General features: G+C 41.9%; 1 protein-coding gene across 2 annotated transcripts in view; it reads left to right on the forward strand.

The window, feature by feature from the left end:
• The window catches only part of ROS1 (ROS proto-oncogene 1, receptor tyrosine kinase), a 259,981-nt gene that overhangs the window by 229,613 nt on the left and 15,467 nt on the right, over positions 1 to 14,901 (forward strand). For both annotated transcript variants that reach the window (XM_077487054.1, XM_077487056.1), the window contains one exon: positions 11,775 to 11,938. In XM_077487054.1, coding sequence (XP_077343180.1) covers positions 11,775 to 11,938 — 164 coding nt within the window. The remainder of the gene's footprint in view (positions 1 to 11,774; positions 11,939 to 14,901) is intronic.

Below are 14,901 nucleotides of genomic sequence, written 5' to 3' on the forward strand. Positions count from 1 at the left end.
GTAATGACCATTTCAAACTGTGCAAATGCCAAAACAATTGCTAATTCTTTACTAGTGCCAAAAACTAGATCTAGATTGGACTTAGTTTTGGTATCTTAATCCCTTAAAAAATAAAAATAAATAGATAATGCTTAAAAACTGTAGTGTGCAAAAAGCAGTGCTGTTTATTAGCAACAAATCTGGAATCAGCTTTCATTGGTTTTCCTAACACTAACTCCTGAAACTGATTTCTCATTGGTTGCTACTTGTCATAAGTCACTGCACACCATTGCAAATGTATTTTTAAAAATAACCGTGTGTGCACATCTTTTTCTAACACATTTACCATTATTACAAAATGTTTTTCATTTGAAGCTGTCACTTTTGCTGCTCTCTTTTTGAACATGGCTGTGCTTCTTCTACTCTAATGATATCTTTGGCTATGCATGCACACTTGCCTTTTGCCGATTTCTTCTTTAAGGCTATTTTTCCCATTAAGAGATCAACTGTCTGTCTCGCATTTCACATGCATACCAGATCCATCCAACTTTACTGTGACCTTGTCACTAAACATAGTGTCACATAGCTCACTAACATTTAAGAATACCACACTCGCTGACAGCTTCCTAAACATATTCTTCTTCCATCCCTTCATCAAAGTAACTTTTATACCAGCTACAAGACTGATTTTCATTGCTTGGGCTCTTTAAAGGCAATGATGTATAGGTTCAGTTATTGCATGTGACAGTGTGGTAATGAGGCATCAGTGTGCATATATTTTATAGATCCATAGGCTTTGCTTGTTCCTTTTACTCTCAGCTGGTAAAGAATCAATCATTCAATTGCCAAAAATAACCGACAAAAACACATTTCAGCCCCAGTTGAACTGTTTGATTCTCCCTTTAGAGAAAAAGTATTCAATCGGTTTATATGTAGGATAAAAAGAGTCATGGATGTAATTTTTAAAGGATAAATTATTCCCCCAGATTAATAATTTCAAATATTTAACCTAAACACCTTTCCCAGCAGTGTTGTTGATATACACAGGGGTCACAGTGAACTGGCTCATGTGTTTGCCCATAACAACCCTTTTAGTCATATGGTAGAATTAATAAAGGCGATCTCCCAGCAGATATAAAAGACACACATGAATGTAGCTCTGTATTCATTAATATATAAATAAATGCAAGCAGTGTAAGTGCCTAAATTTGACTTAGCAGCCTCTAGACAGCCTGTAGAAATCTCTAATAAATAGAGTTCAGACTTGGGGGGGGGGGGGGGCACATCCACCACAAATAGCTAATCATCTGTCCTGCACTGTCTATGTGCCAACAAGCAACATTTTAATAGGAGGAGAGCAAAGTGACAGAGAAAGGAACTTATCAGTTTAATGCTTCTTTTTCTATTGTCTGCCCACAGGTCCCTTAAAGTGGTTGTAAACTTTTCTGTCCAATAAATATCTCCTAAACCTACATGGTTTAGGAGATATTTGCCGAAAGACAGGCACCGCTGTCTAAGGCGCATGCGCCGTAGACATCGGCGCGCAGGCGCACTGAGCACGCTGCAGTTAACGGCGATATGCCGCGAGTGGCAGCTCCTGTGCGCATGCGCGGGAGTGACGTCATCGCGGCTCAGACGAATGACAGCGCCGGAGCAGCAAGACCCACCAAGAAGATGGAGGCTCCGGACTACAGGGGACAGCGGTGACATCACTGGCTCCTGTGTCAGGTAAGTGACACATAATGGACTACTATGCGATGCATAATAGTCTATTATGCTTTACCTTTGCAGGGAATCAAAGAGGAAGTAAACCCATCAGGGTTTACTGCCTCTTTAAATATTACTTAACCACACAAACCCCGGACCATTTTGCTGGCCAAAGACCCAACCACTTTTTGCGATTCAGCACTGCTTCTCTTTAACTGACAATTGCGTGGCCGTGCGACACGGCTCCCAAACAAAATTGACGTCCTTTTTTTCCCACAAATAGAGCTTTCTTTTGGTGGTATTTGATCACCTCTGCGGTTTTTATTTTTTGCGCTATAAACAAGAAAAGAGCGATAATTTGGAAAAAAACACATTATTTTTTACTTTTTGTTATAATAAATATCCCCCAAAAATGTGTAAAAGTTTAGGCCAATACGTATTCTTCTACATATTTTTGGTAAAATAAATCGCAATAACCGATTGATTGGTTTGCGCAAAAGTTACAGCGTTTACAAAATAGGGGATAGTTTTGTGGCATTTTTATTAATATTTTTTTTACTAGTAATGGCGGCGATCAGTGATTTTTATTGTGACTGCAACATTATGGCGGACACATCGGACATTTTTGACACATTTTTGAGACCATTGTCATTTATACAGCAATCAGTGCTATTCAAACTGATTCCTGTGTAAATAACACTGGCAGTGAAGGGGTTAACCACTAGGTGGCAGTGTAGGGGTTAAGTGTGTCCTAGGGGCGTGTTGCTAACTGTGGGGGGCATGGCTGTGTTTTACACATCACTGATCTCTGCTCCAATCACAGGGAGCAGAGATCAGTGACACTGTCACTAGGCATAACAGGGAGATGCTTGTTTACTTTAGCATCTCTCCGTTCTTCCTCCCTGTGAGATGATCGCGGGTATCCTCGCGGCGATCGAGTTCACAGAGGTCCCGACCGGCGCATGCGCCGCGCATACGATGGCAGAGTGGCAAATTTAAAGGGACGTACCCGTACGCCCATTTGCCTGTCCGTACCATCCTGCCGACGTACATCAGCGTGCGCCAGTCGGGAAGTGATTAAAGGATAAGTTCTTTTAGTAACAAGTTACAATTCACACCCATTTTTAAGGTGCACATGTAACATGTTAGTAGGCAACACCCGATCCCCCACTGTGACAGTAGGTGGGGGTTCTTCTCCCCATGCCTGCTGTTACAATTTAAATCAGCTCCATCTACACATCTGCATCATTAATTTTACAGAAATCTGTAAATGGAAAAACTACAAGCCCTTGAATAAACTACCGGCATGTTAATCAGCATGCCGGTAGTTCATTCACACTGCCTACTGCTCAGGAACTGTCTGCCCGTACACATGGGCGTCCACAGAACTTTTTTGGGGGGGGGGGCATCATTTTAAGTTCTGGTCATGTGATCTTACCTGTGTCAGTCAACAGCAGCTGCAGGGGATAAAGCACCTGGTAACGGCTGATAAAGCCTGATGAGGTGATGTCACCCATAGGTTCCCATATCACAGTAGTTATTGGTGCTCCCTCCTCTCCTCTGCATATGCTGCTGAATCACACAGGTGAGATAACATGACCAGATTGGAACAGTCTGAAAATAGGGTAGCCCGGATAGGTGTTAGGGGTAAGGGGACAGGGGGTAGTTCTTAAGGCTAGCGCAAGCTGGAATTCTACTTTCAATCTACCCTCCCTATTGATGGCTTGTGGCAGTGTTAAAGCAGAGCTCCACTAAAAAGGGGAAGCTCCACTTGTTTGCACCCACCCCACTTCCACATTTGGCACTTTTTGGGGGAGAGAGTGTACCTGGTTTTGCCATGGCAATCTGAGCCACATGCAAAACCATGAAAAATATGCTGCGAGCGACCACAGCAAGTAAAGGTATAAATAAACATACAATTAGGCAATCAATCAATCACACAAAAAAGTGGACAGTGGAGATTACAATAGCATCTTTATGCTGTTGTGCCCATATAATTGCTTTTGTGCCCATATAGATGCTTGTGTGCTCTATATGGGTGCAACAGCATCTATATAGGCACAATATCAGTTATATTGGCACAATAGCATAAAGATGATATTCTGCCCATACTGTATAACTCCTATTGTGGCCATACAAATGCTACTGTTTCCTATTGTTCCCAGTGACACTGATCTTGCAGCGCACCCAGTGCCAGGACAGGTTTATCTTGTGACCAGGGCGAAGATGCCAAACTGCGCTTAATGTTGGGTGTCTTCAGTTAGCCTGAAATACAGATTTCTTCTAAAATATTAACAGCTTCTATCGAGTGAGAGATTTTTAGATATTTTAACTGACCTTAAAGAATATGTAACTGATCACATGCTTGGTCAGAAAATAATTCTTGCAGACACTCACCTCCTTTGCAATTAAAACATGTAGCCTTAAAAATGTCCATTACAGATTTGTAATGAGCCTGGGAAGTAGTATAATTGTCCTGGTCTGGGGTCTTATTATAATTGCTGGATACTGATAATTAAACAGTAATCTGCAAGCACTGGTGATTACAGACAGACCATGACACAGAACAAGCTGACACTAACCTAGCTTGTTCTACAAATATCATTTAGCGCTTCACCTTAAAGAGGAAGTAAACCCTGATGAGTTTACTTCCTCTTTCATTCCCTGCAAAGGTAAAGCATAATGGACTATTATGCATCGCATAGTAGTCCATTATGTGTCACTTACCTGACACAGGAGCCAGCGAAGTCACCGCTGTCCCCTGTAGTTCCGAGCATCCATCTTCTTGGTGGGTCTCGCTGCTCCGGTGCTGTGATTCGCACATGCGCACGGGAGCCGACACTCGCGGCATATCGCCACGATCTGCGCCTTACCCAGTGCGCCTGCACGCCGCTGTCTACGGCGCATGCGCCGTAGACAGAGGTGGCTGTCTTCAGGTAAATATCTCCTAAACCGTATAGGTTTAGGAGATATTTCTTGGACCTACAGGTAAGCCTTAATCTATGCTTACCTGTAGGTCAAAGTGGTTTGTAAGGGTTTACAACCACTTTAATGGCAGCTTTCATGGCTTCAGGAACTTCTTAGCTGGCCTGGGTTGAGCTCTGGTGACTGTTGGGCTGGACAGTGGCTGCTGAGTGAACTTTAACTTCCTGCTCTGCCCAACCTCACTGCTGCTCTGACTGTGATCACTCTGACTTGGATAGTAGCCAAGCCTGGGATAATCGTCCTTCTCCTGTTTGGTACGGCTGCAGCTACAGAGAAGGAGGCAAGCACAGCTCACAATCTGGCGCCCCCTCTCCTCCTCGCCATGCCTGCAAGGACTGCTCATGGACACCAGTGTCTGTGTGCGAACACCTTGCTGATTCCAGGGGGGACAGTTGACCCCCCTTGCCTCTATCTGCAGACGCCCATGCCCGTACAAGTATATGGGCAGACAGCTCTAGGCAGTGAGGTTGATTTACTAAAACTGGAGATTGCAGAATTTGGTGCAGCCCTGCAAAGAAATCAATCAGCTGCCAGTTTTTTTTTTTTTTTCAAAACTTGGGGAAAAAAATGGAACAAGCTGAAGTTAGAAGCTGTTTGGCTACCATGCACAGCTGCACCAGATTTTACACTCACAAATCCACTGTGAGCAGGAACCTAACATTGCACCCGTGGTCCACTGATCATGGGTTTAATTCTCTGCAGGTTCCTAAGAAAAAAAATACATTCACATTTTTTACCTGCAAAAATATGTGCTTTTCTTATTTTGTCTTAAAATATGAACTTAGCCTTTAACTGCAGCAGACAAAAATCATGTCTTCTGTCCTGACAAACAGGGCTGTGCTGTATGGCAGAGCTAATCCAGGACTGGATGGACAGAAATAAAAGTTCTTTGGTGGTAATACAACTCCAGTATATGTATATATTTTGTGTGTTTAGCCGTTTGCCTGTAATACAGTTTTAACCATCAGAACTAATCAAAGGCTCAACAGTGTTGCATTAAAGTGGTTGTAAACCCTAATGCCGCGTACACACGATCAAACAAGCGGGTGGAAAAGTCCGGCAAACTCAAGTCCGCCAAACAATCCCCCCGTGTGTAGCCTCCGGCATACTTTTTTGACCCGAAAGTACGGCGGACTTAGAATGTAGTTTTACACTCCAATCTTCCCGCCGGACTGGCATTTCGGCGGACAATCCGGCCGTGTGTATGCCAGTCCGCCGTACTTTTGAAATGAACGGACTTTTCCCGCCCGGAGAAAAGTCCGCTCATTTCGAGTGGGTCTGCATAGGCGGGGCCCGCGAAGGAGACGTCGCTGGCCCCGCCGCCTGGTATGGACTTAAAGGGGAACCCCCAACGCTGAAAAAAATCGGCAAGGGGGTCCCCCCCAAGTCCACAACAGACCCTTGTCCGAGCACGCTACCCGGCCGGCCAGGAAAGGAGGGGCGAGCGAGCGCCCCCCCTCCTGAGCCGTACCAGGCCGCGTGCCCTCAACATGGGGGGTGCCTTGGGGAAGGGGGGGCCGCGCGGCCCCCCCACCCCAAAGCACCTTGTCCCCATGTTGATGAGGACAAGGGCCTCTTCCCGACAACCCTGGCCGTTGGTTGTCGGGGTCTGCGGGCAGGGGGCTTATCGGAATCCGGGAGCCCCCTTTAATAAGGGGGCCCCCGGATACCGGCCCCCCACCCTATGTGAATGAGTATGGGGTACAATGTATCCCTACCCATTCACCTGTAAAAAAAAGTACAAAAAAAAACACAACACACAAGATAAAATAATTTATTGCACAGCTCCGGGGGTCTTCCGTCTTCGGGGGTCTTCTCGCCGGACTCCTCCGCTATCTTCTTGTAGCTCTTTTACTAGCGGAGGAACCCGGCATTCTTCTTCGTCGCCGCGGCCTCTTCTTCCGACTTCGGGGGTCTTGTGCCCCTCTTCGGTTCTTCTGCCGGGCCACCACGCCTTCTTATAGCTCTTTTACAGGCGGTGGCCCGGTCTTCTGTCGCCGCCGCCGCCTTCCGTTCTTCTTCTTCTTTTCCTGGAGATGTTGACTCAACGTTCTCTCCGGCCGCAATGCCAGGGACGCGCTGCGACTTATATAGGGACAAGGGGCGGTGTCACATGGGTTGATGTCACATGGGTTGGTGTCACATGGTGACCCCGCCCCCTTACGATGTCACAGTCCTGGGGGATGCTGGGACTGTCGCCATGTGACATCAACCCATGTGACCAACCCATGTGACATCAACCTGTGCGATGCATAGTAGTCCATTATGCTTTACCTTTGCAGGGAGACAAAGAGGAAGTAAACCCATCAGGGTTTACTTCCTCTTTAACCACTTGCTTACTGGGCACTTAAACCCACCCTCCTGCCAAGACCAATTATCAGCTTTCAGCGCTGATGCACTTTGAATGACAATTGCGCGGCCATACAACACTGTACCCAAATGAAATTTTTATCATTTTTTTCCCACAAATAGAGCTTTCTTTTGGTGGTATTTAATTACAGCTGGGAGTTTTATTTTTTGCTAAACAAACAAAAAAAGATGCAAAAAAAAAAAAATCATGTTTAATAGTTTGTTATAAAATTTTGCAAACAGGTCATTTTTCTCCTTCATTGAAATGCGCTGATGAGGCGGCACTGGTGGGCACTGATGGGCAGCACTGATGGGCGGCACTGGTGGGCACTAATAGGCACAGTTAAGGCGACACTAATAGGCACAGATAAGGTGGCACCGATAGGCACAGATAAGGCAGTACTGATGGGCACAGATAAGGCGGCACTGATGGACACTGATAGGTGGCACGGATGGGTGGCACAGATGGGTGGCACGGATGGGTGGCACTAAGGGGCACTGATAGGTACCACTGATAGATGGGACTTATGGGCACTGATAGGTGGCTCTGATAGGTGGCTCTGCTGGGCACTGATGGGCACTGGTAGATGACACTGATGGGCACGGATATGTGGCACTGAGGTGCAGCAATGTTGTTGAGGCAGATTGTGGGCACTGATAGGTGGCACTGTGGGCACTGATAGGTGGCACTGTGGGTACTGATGTATGGCACTGTGGGCACTGATGTATGGCACTGCTGGGTGGCATTATAAGCACTGATGGGTGGCACTGCTGGGTGGCACTTTATTAATGCTCTGGGGGTTACTGGCAGGCGGCAGGTGGGCACTTATACACTGGCCGTGATCGGGACTGATGTCCCAATCACGGCCGCCGGTGATCGGCTTTTTTTTTCTCTCCTCGCGCTGTCAGCGCGAGGAGGAAAAATAGCCGATTACTGGCTCTGTTTTGTCACATGATCAGCTGTCATTGGCTGACAGCTGATCACGTGGTAAGGGGTCGGGATCGACCCCTTGCTCGGATCGGTAATCAGGCGGATTGGTGATCAGGCGAGTCTCATTGACATTCACAGAGCGCGCCGTGCGAGCCCCTCAGGGGGCGCGCAGGCCGCTTGTGCACGGGACGACGTCAATAGACGTAGTCCCGGCAAAGGAGGTCCGCGCTGTAGCCGTCACTCGGCTATAGCGTGGATCTCAAGAGGTTAAGGTCTCCCCAACCAAACGTTTTCTTCCATTGCACAAAAGCTGCTGTCGACATTAATAATTTAAAGTTGAATGTAGTGTCACCTTCCTGTTTTTTTTCCACATGTACCTAAAGATGGAATATATTGTTCTTCAAACTCTAATTTCATTTTGGATATTTTAAATTCTTTGTTATGAGAATCCAGGAAACAAATTTACCATTGAAGAACATAGTATTTTATGAAATTACATGTATAATTTCAACAGGTTTAGTTTAGTTCAAATTGTGTTTGTTTTTATTTTTTAAACTGAAATAACTAATGGCATAAAGTCAAGGGATAGAAGAAATCTGTAGATATAGGAACAAATACAGAAAAGTATATATAAATACCCACGCTAAGGTGTATAAATAAAAAAGAACCAATTCATTAAATATGATTGGACTGCTGTTGACGTGTAAGATAAAAAAAACAATAGTAATGATGCAAATTATTATGTTCAGCGCTGCTCCAAATTAATATTCTTAATAATAATAATAATAATAATCAATAAAATATATCCTTAATAAACCATAATATAAAGTGCAATTAAATGCATAAAGTTTAAAATTGTGCAATAAAGTGCACAACTGCATAAAGTCCTTTCAAAATAAAATACACGTGAAGACTCTTGCTTGTGAGGATTCAAGTGCCACTCTGTGCTCCCCTCCTGGGTCCCCACTCACCAGCAATAAACTATAAACAGGCAAGGTCTTTATTCAACAATGATCAGGATGTCTAATTTCACAATTGGTTATAAAGGACTCCACAATAAGCCAAGATGTCTCTTCCTTATTATTCCATTAGAAGATCATTTTGACAAGCAGATGAAGATGACCTCTGATTGTGAAGTTTCCATAAAATGCTCAGTATGAAATGACAGGCTTACTTTAAGGCTACAACCACAGTTACTGTTTAACAGAGCAAAAAGGAAAGCATAATGTGACAGCAGGCAGGTAAAATTGCCTGGTTGCATCCAGGATGGCCTTTTGCACTTTATGTATTTAATTGCACTATATATATGGTTTATTAGGTATATATTTTATTTATTATTAAGAATATTAATTTCAAGCAGCGCTGAATATAATAATTTGCATCACATATACAGCAACAAATACAGTTATATTTTAAAATAGCCAAATAATGTAATATTGCAAGTCTAAAAAAACAATAGTGAACAATTATAAATGTATTGCAAGAAAATACTTAAATGATTCCTTACTGTCTATACAGTATGATATATCTGTATCAGTATGGTGAAAATGTTCAAGCTCTGTAATTGGGTAGTGCCTGGAAGTATTAGCTTCAATGAATATTACCAGCACAAAAGAAAAAGCAAAACGTCATGAGAAGAGACAGTGAACTGGACAGAAATAGAGCAGAAATAGTATGAAGATGATAGGATTCTGAAAACATGACTTTATTAAGCCTCGCTGTGCCATCTTTGCAATGCTCTTTGAATTATGCGAGTTTGGACAAAGTGAAGTTTTTCTAAATTAATTTCGAGTAGTGGTGGATTTGTAAGACTGAAAACAGGTTGAAAACAGGTGAGAAAAGGAGGGAAGACGAAAATAAATCATAGGTCTGAATAATGTAAAAAAAAAATTGGGTTTGATTATTATCAGTGTTATATATTTAAATAGAAGCTGATCTCATAATCTTGAGTTTTCCAAATTAGGCAATCTTTTACTCCCAAAGTATCAAATATATGAGCGTGAGAGCAACAAACCTAATTAAACTGACTACCATTGTTTACTTTTTAACTTTTTAAAGCCCTTACTTTTTAACTTTTTAAAGCCCAGCTCCAGCCAAAAGTTTAATTTTCTTTTTTATAGTTTTGAATAAAGGGAGAAGGATTAGAACATCTGTCGGGGACTCCAGCCAGCGACAGGATCTCCCTGCCATAGTTTCTTTCTCTGCTCCCGTTCAGCTCAGGTCTTCTGGAGTATATAAATAACTTTAGGTAATCCAACAACTCATTAGGTGTTCTCTAACTTCTATAAATAACACAAAAAAAATGAACAGGGAGTGTGCAAGGTCCAGTTTCGCAATCTCCAAAGATTATTATTCAAATAGTTAGAATTAAAAACAGAAAGTTTAGCATTTCATTATGTGCCACATAATGGATAGGAATGAATCAATACCAATTTTATAATCTGATCATAGCCATGGCAATCTAATATGCTACATTCTGTCTTTCAACCATTTAACCTGGTACTTTACCAGTACCCTTAGAGCTGATTTTATCTGAAGGGAAGAGTAACTTCTGTCCAAAAACTTTCAACCTAACCAGTAGACCAAAGGCTATATAAAATACATAAATAAAAATGCTACCATACTTAACTTTAAAGGTTCAGGCTTGTGGGCTAACATCTTAATCTTGCCTTCACACCTATTAAGTCCCTAACCTGAAATAAACATGCTAATTTCAAGACAGTGACTTACTAAGTAGTAAATCTAGGTTTAGGTTTGCAACCTGCATCTTTAAAACCAAGACATCAATGGTAACATCCTATTTTTATCCTTATAGATTCATTTTAAAGTATAGAATAATGGCAGATTTGTGAACCCATTAAACCAATATAAACCTTTCACACAATAGTGCAATCTAATCAAAATACCTGTCAAAAGCTGGCACAAGCAACAAAAAAATAGGCTTAGAATCACAAATGGCTATCAAACTACCAATTGGGGACAGCTGTACATTTTCAATACCATTTTGTTCAAACAACCCTCTTTCTTTTTATTTACTTTATTTTAAAATTATTATATTAAGGCCTGGTGCACAGTTATATTAACATCAGAATTTCAAGTGAGAAATTTCACATTTTATTGGTGCTGGCCTTTCAATGTTGGGTTAGAGAGTCTTTAAAAAATATATATTTAAAGCCCAACTTTTTGTGTATTACCTGCTCCCTCTTAAAAAAATAAAAAATATAAATATCAAAACTTAACGTTGAACTTTTTTCCCCCTGGTCTTCAGCTGAGTCCAGTGCAATTATGGGCCCTTCCTCTTCTCCAATGGCAACAGCTGTGGTTCTTCCTCCTGACATCAAGGCACCCATCTAATGATGTGGGAGCACCTGATTGTCCAGAAATACTGTGACCCCTGGGCCAGTTTGATAACACAGCCCTAGGGGGGAATGTCCATGACAATCAGGGCTCTCAGAAAGTGGGTTGAATGATACTGGGTGTAATTGCACAAAGAAAAATCATCACTGGATCTGGATACAGGGAATCTGATGGGGGAGACCCCACCAGAGCGAAGGGCAGTGTTGTTGCCAAGGCTACTTTTTTACTTTAATGATGCTAGGTAGATTTTGAAGGTTTGTCTAAAAGGTGGAATTCGTTTTAAGTATCTTCACTAAGGCAACACTTACACTTACCCTTATTGGGCCCCTTTCTCACAGCATTTATGTAAAAGTACTTACGTAAAACCTCACTATAGGTACACTTAGCCTTTAACATTTGGCTATTGATGCAGACAAGTGTATAATTCTCAAACATTTATTAATGGTAGTTTTTTTTCTTTCTGCAGCTGGGACCTGATCCTTAAGTGTTGGATGCAAGATCCGATAAAGAGACCCAGCTTTAGTCATATTCATAAACAGCTTGAAGACCTGAAAGGCTGCTCTTTAAGATGCACTCGGCCCAAACAGAATATGATGAACTTAGAAGGCATTGTTAATCCAGGCTTTGAAGGTAACTCACTATTTACCTATGCATTTCATATATTCTAAAACATAAATTAACTGGTTCATGTGTTAGAATTTGGTGTGGGATCAGGCAATTTCAAGTTTGGAGCATCTATGCTTCTGACAATACATGGATAGTGTAGTAAATAATAGGCAAGTACTAATGTGTTTATCATAGCAGCCATTACTAGATCTGAGCCATAGAACTTTGGTATGACATTCCAATGAAGCCCCACCACATATAGCCATGTGGCTGCATATATATCTCAGGCCCCTGTTTGTAAATGGAAAGGACACAGAGAGGGTGGAGACGTGACACTGGCACTGGTGTCTTTCAAAGAAACCTCTCTGATACAGCCACTGGAAGTAAAACTCCCTTTTTACTTTGGGGAGAAGCAAAAAACAGCAGTAATTCGAGTTTTCATAAAAGCAAACAGTTAATAAAGGGCAGGGATACACATATATTGAGACATCTGAAAGTAATAAAAAGGGTGCCCAGAGTTAGGCTTGGATGTAGATGTAAACTTAGTCTCTAATATCTCATAAAGTCTTTAACACGCTCATACAATTTCATTTTTTTTAAATCTTTTAAATCTGCAACTTTCATGAAATAATACCTGGTAATCTTGCCATGGTGGTTATTGTTCAGACACTTCCTATTATGGGGTAGCAATGCTCTGTGTCTGGCTTAAAAGCACTGAAGTGCAAAAATCAAAAAATCAAAAGCAAAAACAATATTTTCCCAAGAAAAGAATATGAAGAATTGTTCATGGTACACTTGCCAGTGCATTTGCAAAAAAAATCCAGTGATATTTTAGACATACGGTATTTTAAAATTGCTACTGTAATCTTACTCTGAAAAGGAGAAAACCCAGAAGGAATTCACCAAACCCAGGATCCAGTGCTGCAAGTCAATATGCTTTAAACCACTATTGCTTGCATGCAATTTCATATTCATGTGTGTTTTCAATAAGCCAATATAAACTTATTATAATCATTAACACCACCATCAAAACCATATTACATAGTGTCATTCGGTTTCAACACAAGTTTTTTTAGTGGTTTCCCGGAAGCACACTTCATGTCTAAATTCTCAGTCAGAGCTGTTCCACGATCAATCAGCTGACAAAAATAGAAACACAGACATACATGAATAAAAATATCATCATGAGTTCATACAGCTTTGTTTAGGCAAACATCACCACCATACACTTATACAGGAAACTGCTCTAAACATAGGCAGGTTGGCTGGCATGTGTCTGGAAAATAAATACCAAGATTTAATTAGAACCCCTTATTATAATGTTGCCGCCTCAAGAGCAAGTTGAAAATAGGGTACATTTATGGGTTACGTGCTTCAAAACAGCCAATCCTTAAGGGTTTTGAACTAAATGGTTCATGAAACAAAACTTCACCCATGGCAGATGTCAAGGATGGTGAAAAGGCATGCATGTTCTTGAAATATGCTTGCAAAGTCTGCTGTTTTCAAGACAGGAAGACACGTAGAAATTCAATATTCAGGACATTTTTCAAGGATTTAAATGGACATTGCACATAAATAGAAAGGTCTGCTTAACTAGTGAGGGCCACCTCCCCCTTGCTCTAAGTTGAATAAAAAAATGTCACCTTGTCTTTGTGGAGAGATCCCAGGGATAGCCCAAATCTTGTAACTAGTTGACCCTGCTCTCTGCTGGAGTGCAATGTTGTGAGGTTTCGGCCACTTGACATTCGCTGGGATATCAACAGAAGGATGGTGATGTCAGCCTCTGCAGTATGGAAACTGGGGAATACATAAGTATATTAACTTATTTTTAGCAGGGGAGAGGTGGCCATTACTAAATTAGAATCATTACATGGAGAGCAAAGTTATGTAAAGCAGATCTTTAGGCATAGTTTAAATTTAACAGTCAGATTACAGAAAACAAATTTAAAAAGCCATTAAAACAATAAAAAAATTGCTAAAAATATTATTTTAATATTTTCATGTGCTTCTGTCATCTACTCATCCAGCTGTCAAGGATAGACAAAATTCTATAAATAAAGCAAGTTCCATTCTCTCTGCTGGTGTCCACAAGAACCTCAGGATGGGACTGTCTCAGGGTGGATCCATCAGTATGTCTCTTGGTTGGTTTCCCTTCTGTTGGCCCCATGATTTTTTTGTACATACACTATATTGTCAAAAGTCTTGACAAGGTTTAGGCGTGTGTCTATGGGAATGTTTGACCATTCTTCCAGAAGTGCATGTGTGATGCCAGGTACTGATGTTGGGTGACAATGTCTGACTCACAGTCTCTGCTCTAATTCATTCTAAAAGGTGTTCTATCAGGTTAAGGTCAGGACCAGTCAAGTTCCTCCACCCAAAATTGCTCATGTGTGTCTTTATTGACCTTGCTTTGTGCACTGGTGCGCATTAATGTTGTAAAGAAGTAAGGAAGGGGCCATCCCCAAACTGTTCCCACAAAGTTGGGAGCATGAAATTATCCACAATGTCTTGGTATACTGACGCCTTAAAAGTTCCCTTCATGGAACTAAGGGGCCAAACCAAATCACTGAAAAACAACCCCGCACTATAATCCCCCCTCCACCAAATTATTTGTCCTGACCTTAACCCGATAGAACACCTTTGGGATGAATTAGAGCGAAGACTACGAGCCAGGCCTTCTCATCCAACATCAGTGCCTGACCTCACAAATGCGCTTCTGGAAGAATAGTCAAACATTCCCATAGACACACTCCTGAACATTGTGGACAGCCTTCCCAGAAGAGTTGAAACTTGTATAGCTGCAAAGGGTGGGTCAGCTCACTATTGAACCCTGCGGACTAAGACTGAGATGCCATTAAAGTTCATGTGCGTATAAAGGCAGGCGTTTCCTATACTTTTGACAATACTTTAAATTCTATCTCTGATGGCCGAGCAAAATATCTAGGAGGTTGTTGTCTAAACGGTTGTCTATGGAGGAGATGTACTAA

This window comes from Lithobates pipiens, unplaced genomic scaffold (assembly GCF_037356315.1).
Source record: "Lithobates pipiens isolate NorthernLeopardFrog02 unplaced genomic scaffold, aLitPip1_a1.2 Scaffold_18, whole genome shotgun sequence".
NCBI lineage: Eukaryota > Metazoa > Chordata > Amphibia > Anura > Ranidae > Lithobates > Lithobates pipiens.